General features: G+C 38.4%; 1 protein-coding gene across 1 annotated transcript in view; it reads left to right on the top strand.

The window, feature by feature from the left end:
- Positions 1-913: 913 nt before the first annotated feature.
- CEP152 (centrosomal protein 152kDa) overlaps positions 914-10,377 on the top strand; it is a 26,545-nt gene continuing 17,081 nt past the window's right edge. Inside the window, exons 1-9 of the mRNA XM_009330945.1 lie at positions 914-1,000; positions 3,713-3,813; positions 4,064-4,130; positions 4,363-4,704; positions 5,190-5,358; positions 6,111-6,251; positions 7,205-7,344; positions 7,640-7,840; positions 9,313-9,460. Of these exons, the coding sequence (XP_009329220.1) occupies positions 914-1,000; positions 3,713-3,813; positions 4,064-4,130; positions 4,363-4,704; positions 5,190-5,358; positions 6,111-6,251; positions 7,205-7,344; positions 7,640-7,840; positions 9,313-9,460 (1,396 nt within the window). The remainder of the gene's footprint in view (positions 1,001-3,712; positions 3,814-4,063; positions 4,131-4,362; positions 4,705-5,189; positions 5,359-6,110; positions 6,252-7,204; positions 7,345-7,639; positions 7,841-9,312; positions 9,461-10,377) is intronic.

The following is a 10,377-nucleotide window of genomic DNA, read 5'->3' on the forward strand; positions in this document are numbered from 1 at the left end:
TATCGGGGTTTCCTTGAATATCAGTGGGCAAGCAGGTCCTTTAAACGCAATGAAGTAAATGAGGCGTTACGTCTTTTAACTTGGGGATAATGCTCTTGTAAAGCTTACTTCTTACAGAGCCAAGGCTTCGGCATGTGCTGCACCTGTACGCTCAAAGAATGTGCCATTCGGTAAAATCTTCATCAGTCATTTCTAGTTCATAACTGCTTGTCAGGAGTCTCCCTTCATCCGCGAGTAACTTCTCTTGCAACCAAATGCGGGCCAGCACTTTACGCGCTGTAGCTTACTGTGAACTCAGTGCAGAGAAGTCCTTGGGAGTCTGAGTCTCCTCATTAAGCAGTTAATTCTGGAGCTGACACGATGCTTTTCCTATTTCCATGATACTTTTCATATTTTTCCTATCAGAGCTATTATCCAAATGCGCAAGTAGCAGCATACTTTCAGTATTTAGTACAAAATATAGTTATTCTCTTGAAATAAATGAAGCAAAATTTAAAAGTGGACATAACTATCAACATATATCACAGCATATATGTATATACATATATGTATAACATACCCCCGTGTCCCCCCAAGAAAACAATGTCTGGTTGTAAGTGAACTCCAATAATTTTATAATGCCAGTATACGAAAAGCCCAAGTAATCTGTTTTAAATGCTAACTTCTTAAAAATGAGTAGCATTGGATATACTGAGAAACAAAAGCTCAAGTGAATGATACAGATAATGTGCATTGTTTGTTTCAAAAAATTTATTTTTGTGTGTGTTTGGCTACATAATTCAGGAAGTGAGGGTGGTACTTTTTAGTCTGTGTCGTGTCCGTCCCGTCCCGTGTCCCCCCCTTTGCTCACGTGTGATGTTTTCCTGTCTTGTGATAGGTTTTGCTGGATACTCAAAAACATCATTAGAAAACAATGTCCCTTGACTTTGATAGCGGAGCTCTACAAACTCAACATGAAGATGAAGACTATGACCAAGAGGATTATGCAAGAGAACAAGAGGTGAAAAAGAACAAATTATTTAATCTGACGGCTTGTGTATCTAGCTTCTTCCCCTTTTTCTCTTTTAAGTGTTTTAAAAAAAAAAAAAGTTTTATGCTGACTTTGGTAAGAGCAAACCAGAGTGCAGACTGTGCTTTGCAAGAGTGGCATAAAAAGTAAAGAGATAATGAGATGCTGCATCTTAAGAGCCTCGCGATGTCATATGTAGTGGCTGGAAGACTGTTACTCCTTGCCTACGCAGTAGATCAAATGCAAAAGGCTGGTGTCACCTACATTTTGTATTTCTTGACAGCTTTTTCGCTTACTAAAAATACTTGGAAGCAACAGCTCTCTTTCACTTGAAAATTTGGTTAGCTTAGAAAAGAATGAGGAATAAATATAATCAGAATTTTAAAATTCTGATTATAAATTACATATTTGAATATCTTTTTCTAGAGATTAAAGTTTTTGTGGGTTTTTTTTTTTAGTTGAAATACTTTGGATGTTTCTTTTCTTTTTGTTTCATAAAGAGAATTGCAAAACATGTGTTTAACATGAGTGTGCATGGTGGTTTCTTACAGGGTGGTAAATCATGTTCATGTCAGATAACCTCCCCAATATATACTTCAGGGATCATGGTCTAGAACGTAGGTAATGTAGACGCAAATGCTCACAAAAGTGTGTAGTAGAACAATAGCTGTTCAACTTGGAAAGATGCTATTGCAAACACTGTAGAGAATCTGATGTCTGTTCCAAAACTCTCTACCCAGATAAAGAATGTTGTGCTTGTGCAGGAGAACAAGTAGTGAAATAATTGTAGGGTTATTACAGTGGGTGAGCGAGAGAGTGCATAAATAGGATTATAAGTTCAGAGTGTTGAGGGGAACATCTTTTCTGTAATGGGAGGCTGGGAGAGCTGGGACTGTTAACCTGGAGAAGAGAAGGCTCAGGGGGAATTTATAAACGTGTATAAACACCTGAAGGGAGGATGTAAAGACAATGGAGCCAGGCTCTTTTTAGTGGTGCCCAGTGACAGGACAAGAGGCAGCGGGCACAAAGCAAGCAGCCTCTTTGGAATAAGTTAGTGATAATCCTTGTAAGTCATGTGCGTTTGAACTGGGGCAAGGTGGGGTTCACAAAACTGTACGTGTTGTAGATATTTCAGTGGGATGTGACTTTTAGCCTGCTAGGAGGCTAAAACACGGGCTCTGCTGTGTTCCCTGGTCGAGACGTAATCCAAGACTTTCTGCGTTAGTTTTTCTGCTGCAGCAGACCAGGTGTTTTTTTCTTGAAAACTGGGGAGGTCTACATGGTAGGAGAGTACTTCAACACTAACTTAAGGATTGGGTAACCCTTACCCACATTTGGAGTCCTGTGCTAGCTAACCTGGTAGGCTGAGCTCAGTTTAAATATGAGCTCTCACGATGATGTTTTGTGAACTGTGTATGCGCTGCTTTCTCTTGACTTTAAGTTTCCAAAGCGGTGCAAGACCAGCAAAACCTATTGTGCTTGAGTATGTCCTCAGCTGTTGCAAGTAGGGCGAAGGAAAGGCCATCTTCAGTGAATGATGCTGCCTTTTCTTTCCTGCTTCCTGGAGCTGAAATATAATAAAACTAGAGGGTGCTCTAATGATATGAGACTTCTTCGTGCCACTAGCGAATTTCTAGGAACAAACTTTTAGTGCTCTGTTCTGTAGACACCTAGAAAAGTTGTCCTTAACTTCTCACCTAACCTTTGGTCTTAGAGAGCATCTAAAATAGCATCTGAGAAAACGCGGTATCTTTAAGATAAACTTTTTGTAGATTTAACTTTTGTTTTGTGGATTTTTTATTTTTGGAGTTTGGGGGTGGTGTGGTTTGGTTTTTTTTTAACAAAGAAAAGACAAATCAGTATTTAGCATGGGGCAGCTAATGTTTCTGCTCTTGTTAACGCATGCTTTGAGAGTTTGGAGGAAAAAAAAGGGTTAGGGTTCAGAAACTGCATGTAATAACTGATATATTGTGTAGTTCTCAAATCGCCTAATAAGAAAAAGAGAGTGCATAGCTCAGATCTACAAGAAGCCCAATGTGTGGCCCTATATCAAAGCATCCCTGAAAATTGGAAGAAGAGGTACATTCTATGTGGGAATCATTACAACAAGTAAGTTCAGGAGTGTTTTGGTTGTGGGCTGTTTTTTTGTGGCACGACTGTCTGTTTCCAGAATTAGAAGCAGCGGTATTTTTCTCTGTTCGTGTCCAGTTGCTTGGTGACTTCATCTGAACACATGAGCAGACCACTAATCATTGCAGTGACGAGTTCTTGCATCTAGTAACGCTGGCTGGAAAGTTCTTACCTGGATTTCAATCCAGACTCCTCAGAAAGAGCATGTTTTGAATGTCCAGTACCTTTTTTGCCTGGGGTTTAGGGAGGAGAAACCTTGGCATGATTAGTTTACAAATCATTCTTCAAAAGTAGTCTGTCCTGGGACATGTCTATCGGGTGGCATTTCCCTTACCTTTTTGGTGCAGCTCTCTTCTTAAAAAGAGTTTGCCAGAAAAATCATTAGGTTGGTACTCTGGTCTATTAAGCATTCTGTGGTATTAGTCTCTCTGTGAATTCCAGTGTTGTGAACTTTCCAATGGAGGAAGAAAAGCAGGATTTTGTGCGAGTGGCCTATTTTGCCTGTCTCTTTGGACTGAACTTGTATGCGTTCTTTTGAAAAGCATATAATGAATGTTGTTTGTTCTGTTTCAGTTGCAACAACTATTGACAGACCTTCCCCATGATATGCTGGAGGACAGTGGAGACCAGCTCTCCAGCTATTCGGACTGTAGCATTCATGAGACTGAGGAGCAGTAAGGCATTTTACACCATTTTTAAATTATTTGTTGTGCTTTTGAGAATAGAGCAAAATCTCAGCTGATGAGGCATGTAAAAGCAATCCAAGTAAAAGGGGAGCTGTAGTGCAGTTTGCAGTATGGTTTGTGTTCCATGAGAAACAGTCTAGATGCCACTTAATTTAACTTAATTTAAAGAAGAGATGGTTTGTTTGGTTTTGTTTTTTGGAGTTATAAGTACGTAGTTAAGCTGCTTGTCTTCCTCTAGATCACATGAGCCTGGGAAGCATGATGGAAGGTGGAACGATCATCCGTTGATAAGTGATCCTCAAAATGTAAGCTTGTATGAGCAGTGATGTCATTAGTAGGAACTGCTTGTTCCTAACAACATAATAACATGCTAAATATTATTTAAATTCATTAAAGAAATACTTTTCATGTAGGTGACATGTTTTGCTATTCATTTGAAGTATTTCGAACTTGAGGGCTGGTAACCCCAGAAAAAGGGGGTGGGGGGGGAAATCTGCGTTTTGAGAGAGCAGTTCTAAAGCTCTTACCCTTTCATAGGGTTATGAACAAGGACAAAATCTGTACCCTGAACAATTCTTGTGTGACCAGCAAAGTGATCACGTTGAAAAACATGGAAAGAACTGGAATGGTCTACATAACGATGAAGAGGAGAAACATTTATATGATGTTAAGGAAGATTACTGTGGCCAGAACGGTCAAGAGGATCCTGATGATGTGTATCTTGGTAGAGATGGGTTTAATGCTCCAAGTTGCTATCAACAGAACAATGTGTATCATCTTCCAGAAAACTTCAAGCCATATGCAAATGGCCATAAACCAGAATTTAACAGTCAAAGTAAAATAATAAATTTTCCCAATGCTCCAAAGGAACATCTTAAGGTATTTCAGAAGCTGATGCGTTTTTCTGTCTCTTTTGGAAATTTTTCACAAGTCTTCAACTACTGGTAGTAATTTTTCTAAATGCTTTCAGTCTCTTATTATCAGTTTAAGCAGTGATGGGAGGCTTCTGTAGTCTATTTTGCATGTTAAAACAAGCAAGTGTTAAATAATTGGATTTTCATATTTGCATGTTATGATTTTTTTTTCTCTTGTTGGCTAGGTAGAATTCCATGAGGTAGAATGAATGTGACTCACTTAAGTGTGTGCTTACTCTATTGAAGTTGACACTTCACTGCTCTCCTAAAGTGGAAGCTTTCCTGAAAATTTCTGTCACATTTAAATGGTGTGCTGGATTGGAGCCTGAAAATGAAGAGCTGCTAGAGCTCTTCTTAATGTCAACCTGTAAAATGAAAAATACTTTCATGGAGTAAGACTACAGTTGTAGTTTTAATTTGTTTCCTCTTATGTATATATTGTCACAACAGCAATTTGTTGCATCTGACATTGTCAGTGGCCAGTCGCCAGAATCTTACAAAGTGACTTATAAACCATACCAAAACGGCATTCATCAAAAAATTCCAATAATCCAAGAAGGAACCAGAAGAAATGAAGTGTTTGAAGATTTGCAGCGTGAATTCTTGGGCAATGATGAAAGTAAGTGTTTGCTGTTTAGACTTGAAATAAGCTTGTGTGAAAAGTCCACTGGAAATCAGCATCAGAAAACCTGTTGACTTCAGTAGATTTTTTTAGTAAGAGGACAACTAAAAGTATGTTGGTGTATATGATCTCTTATTTTGCTCTAAGCTTACATTGTGATAGCACTAATTTTGTTTTTGTTTTGTTTTTCCACTTTATCTAGAAATCAGCTTTTTTTGATCAGGGTATTTGAGTTTCAGGCTATTAAAAAGGTAGTTTTGACTGGCGAGACTGTGAATGAAATTATTTTTGATGGCTTGATCTCAAGTCTTGCTGGCGCTTTGTATCGTTTATAATATTGGTAAATAACGACTTGCTGTACCTTAGGAGACATACTTTGCTTGATGCCACACTGGGCTCTTCTGTTAGGTACATTTCAAATGACAGAACTACTTTTGCTTCTTAGACAGCTTGAAAATTTATAGCGGCCGCAAGACTGCGTGTGAATTCACAGCACTTAAAACTTTGTCTGGGCTTGCTGTTAGATTTAAATTGCATAGGTAGTTCCTGCAATTCTTCAGCCATTGCTACCAGAGCCACTCAGGTGGTGTGAATCAAAGATGGATTAAAAATTGGTGGGATTTTGTGAACCAACAGTGAATTTGGCGATGTATGAAAGAACTATCTTGGGGCAGGAATTACTTGCGACCATGACTTTCTTGGTTAGTTGACTGTGCTGACTTGTCTGTATGCTATTTGAAATTTGGCAGATTCTTCAGAAAATATGCAGATTCTTCAACTTCAAGTTCTAAATAAGGCAAGAGAAAGACAACTGGAAGAACTTAATGAAAAGCTAGAAAAGAGTGCACAGCAGATTAGGTATTTGAATCATCAGCTTTCAATGGTCAAAGGTAAATGTTTTGTATGGGTCTCTAATTCTTAGATTTTTTTTCATATCTAGCAACTTTTTTATTCTGGCACTTTGACTTGGACGGTGTCTCTGCAGGTATTGATCAGATGTATAAACTTGATTTGGATTATGTGGACCTAACCCTCTCCCCCCAGCATTGTTTTAAAGAAAATTCTCTGCATTAGTGCCTGACTGCAAAACTGGCTTAACTTTACTGCATTCTCAAGACCACCATTGTATTCCAGAGTCCCCATGTACCAGGCATTAAAAATGCACAGAAAAGTGAGAGGTTTGCCAAGGTGGTGTGTTAAAAGTAAAAACCCAAACAAAACAAACCAACCCAAACTCCAGTAGTAGTAGTAGTGTACCTCCATGAAAAAACCTTTTTTTGTGCTGTCTGGTTTAACAAGCCATTTCCTGGACTGTACGTGGAGAGAAGCTCTTCAAAAATCATCAGAGCTGTAGTGGAGACTGGTGGTTGTCTTGGCCTCCCTTTTCTTACAGGAACAGACAAAAAAAGAGTCGTGAGCTTAAAAGAATTAAGAATACAATTTTTAGAATGGAAAAAGAGCAAAGGAGAGAGAAAACTTCAGCTGTCAACCATTTTGCTGTGTCTTGGCTGTTCCTCTAGAGGAATTACTTTGTTTCTCCCTTTAAATGGTATAAGGGATGATGCTAGTGCCTCGTGCTGACAGAATGGGGCTTGTTTCCAGTAGGGTTCTGAAGGTACGATATATCTGAGTGCTTCCAGCTATCAGAGGGAGAGAGTGGTTACTGGATGGAAACTGACTGAGTGTTTTTGTTCTGTCTTCTGCTTGTTGCCCACAGTATGAGACAGAGGGCTCGTAGCAAATGGTTCTGTAGAGCAGGGGTACTGAACAGTCGTGTACCATGAAGTTGCTGGGTGGCTGGCCATGTTTCTCACACAATTATTGTGTGTGTCTCTCTCTTAAGATGAAAAGGATGGTTTGGCTGTTAGTCTTCGTGAGTCTCAAAAACTCTATCAGAATGGAAAGGAACGGGAAGTGCATCTTGAAGGTCAAATAAAGGCCCTTGAAACTCAAATCCAGACTCTTACTACCAATGAGGAGCAGGTACTATAAATATTCTTCAACTGTTTATTGTGGAAGATCTCTACAGTTATGTTTGTGGTCCATTTGCATTAAACATAAATGCTAGTCTCTTGAAACTCTGTTCATGATCATTGCAGAAGCTGAATATATGATGAACGAATAGGATGCATCGGTGGAGAATAGTTTGTATTAAAATCCAGGCATTATCTGAGGACTCTTGGCAACTCTTGCACAAAAAGATTGAACTGACATGCCAAATATTGCAGCAAAAGTAAAACACTTGTAACTGGGAGCTACTGTAATACTGTTCCTACAGATACTGAAGCAATCCAAAGTGGCAGAGGTTGCCATGGAAAGCATGCAGAAGCAGCTGTTAGAACTTCAGCGATCAGATGCCCTTCAGCGAGCCAGAGAACAACACGAGGCCATTGTTTCAGGACTCAAGCAGAAATATGAAAAGCAAGTATTATCATTAGAGCAGAAACTTGATACTACAAAATCTGCACTCCGAGAGCAGGTGAGAAATGATTTTAGGACGCTGAGTACTGTACTGGAGAGGCGGTAGAGCTCCGCATGTTTCCTCAACAGCACTCCTTGACCTGTAATTCTAATAACTCCTTCTGGAAGCTGCTAAGCAAATGGAAAGGAAATTCTACATAAGTCTCAATATTATGAAGCCTATGTGGTATGTTTTTATAAATGTCTCCAGGCAGTTGTGAGCTCAAATTGTGTGTTTGTACATAGCAGATGCAGAGGAGGCAAGAATTCATTGTCTTTGTTTCTCTCCTGAGCTTTCATTCTGTGCACAATCTCTTTTTGAAAGAGTACCGGCAAATAAATCTGGGAAAGAAAAGAATGAATTAAGAAATTATGTGGTATCTTTGCTGCAAGAAAAACTATTTATTAAATAGTCTATCGCCAAGCTTTAGTCTCAAAATGATCAAGGACTCCTAACCACTGAACGGTCATTTTATTTTAGAAGTACAGACTTAAAAGGGGGGGGGTGGGGGGGAGGAGGCTGGCTTTAAGATGGAGTTTGATATGGATTGTGTCGTATGGTTATAGGGCTTATTAAAATTACTCTACCTGACATGTAATAAGAGTCCATTACACTATTAGAAATACTCAAGCAATGTAGTCTAGGCAGGCCTTAATAAATTGTCCTCTTCTTTCACATAAAAGAAATATGAATTTTTTTAATTCTAGGTCTGTAATTCTTGTCTCAACATAAATATGTATAAAAATAAATGGGTTGTATGTTTGAAAAGGTAACTAGCACTTGCTTGTAAACAAGAATGCACTACTAAATTTCTATCTATTAGTACCACAACAAAGTTTACACAGCTTTGTCTCTACTGAAAAAAAAAAAAAGTTTTTTATGGTAGTATGTTTGGAGTATTTAGAGAGAGATCTCCTGTTTTTGAGAAAAAATAGGAAAGTCAAAAGGCGTGAAGACGAGGTACTGTGCTTCCCAGATCTGTGCAGGTAACTGTAAGCAATGCCGTATGAAGGTCTACTTTGTATATCATGGGGGAAAAAAGCTACAGTTCCTCTTTTACAGAGCATTGCAACGTGCTAGCTTGGCTTAAGCTCAGTTAAAATTAACTAAATTGAGTTAGGCTCAGCCTTAATATACATGACGTGAAGGTTTGATTTTTCTGCAGTAGGCTAACTGTATGTGATTAATTACAGGGGATAATCTGACATGCTGAAAACTGCTCTAGGAAATACAAAATGGTTCACATCCATGTATATTTATATATGAGTATACTTACTGTCTCCTAGTGAAAACTTAACTTTGCTGTAAGAGATGACCTGTCAGCCAAGGGTAGCATTTGATCTGTGATTGATTTAGCTGGTCTCTGCCCCTTTAGGTATCTGATTCTTTCTCCTGTGCCTTGTATGTATTTGTATGACTCTTTCTATATCTGAAATTGTCCTAAATGGCTAGATGTTTGTAACGTGAGTAAAAATAATCTCTCTTCCTAGAAAGAGCTTTGCAAAAATCTAGGAGAGCATGTTAAGCAACTTGAAAAAATGCTGGAAGAAACCAAATGCGAAAAAACTGAAATAATAAATCGACTGACAAGAAGTCTAGAAGAAAGCCAAAAGCAATGTGCAAACTTACTGCAAACAGGTCAGCCTTTTACTCATACCTTACCCTTCCTTGCAGAAATGGCTCCAGTTTTTTGAAGTACAAAATTGCACATCTATGTTCCTGTTGAAACGGAATCAACATCAAGCTAAATGTGTACTAGACCACTTCCTGTGCAGTGCATTAGTCAGACTTAAATGAAGTTTAGTTAAGGCTAAACTGAAGCGTAAAAAACAATAAAAATAAAATAAAAATCAACCCCCTTTCCCCCAAAACAAAAAATCCTACCAAAATCCCAAACAGCAGCAATTAAACTATTTTTATATGTATTGTGTGCTGCATATGTGTGAACTTAGGTTTGGACTAAATAAAGTTTTGGACAGCCTTTGGGAGCAAGGTACTTGTTTTTGTATTAGGCATTTGACTTGAATTGCCATTCTAAATTCAAATCACTACAAGAAAACAATTGGTTTTGTGGCTGGAGGCTGGTTCTTGGAAACTTCTATCAGTAGGAATAGCATGTGAAATATTCTGCTCTTTGTGTATTTGACTTGTGCCTACCTTTACACACTGAAGTCTTTTAATAGTAACGTATGTCTTTTCGTAGAATCCAAACATCTTAACTAAATGAAATATCTGTCTTCCCACATCCTAATTTAAGAGCATGTTCTGTTTAAGAACTGTTGTAGTCTGGAAGAAAAATCTCTCTAGAGAGAGCCTAAATGTCAGGCTAGAGAAGGAGAAAAACCTTATTGGATTGGTGTTATGTAGTAAATAAGTAATTATAAACGTGATAGGGTATTTTAAAAGAGTGCAACTGCCAATTGAAGAAATGCCATGATTTTTCTGTGCTATATTCATCAAATGCCTTAAAGCAGTAATAAATTGGCAAACTGATAAAGCTAAATTTTTCACCTGGGGAAGAGGGGACCCAGGTGGCCTGTTTTCCAAGGTGGTCC

The sequence above is a fragment of the Pygoscelis adeliae genome, unplaced genomic scaffold (genome assembly GCF_000699105.1).
Source record: "Pygoscelis adeliae isolate BGI_AS28 unplaced genomic scaffold, ASM69910v1 Scaffold318, whole genome shotgun sequence".
NCBI lineage: Eukaryota > Metazoa > Chordata > Aves > Sphenisciformes > Spheniscidae > Pygoscelis > Pygoscelis adeliae.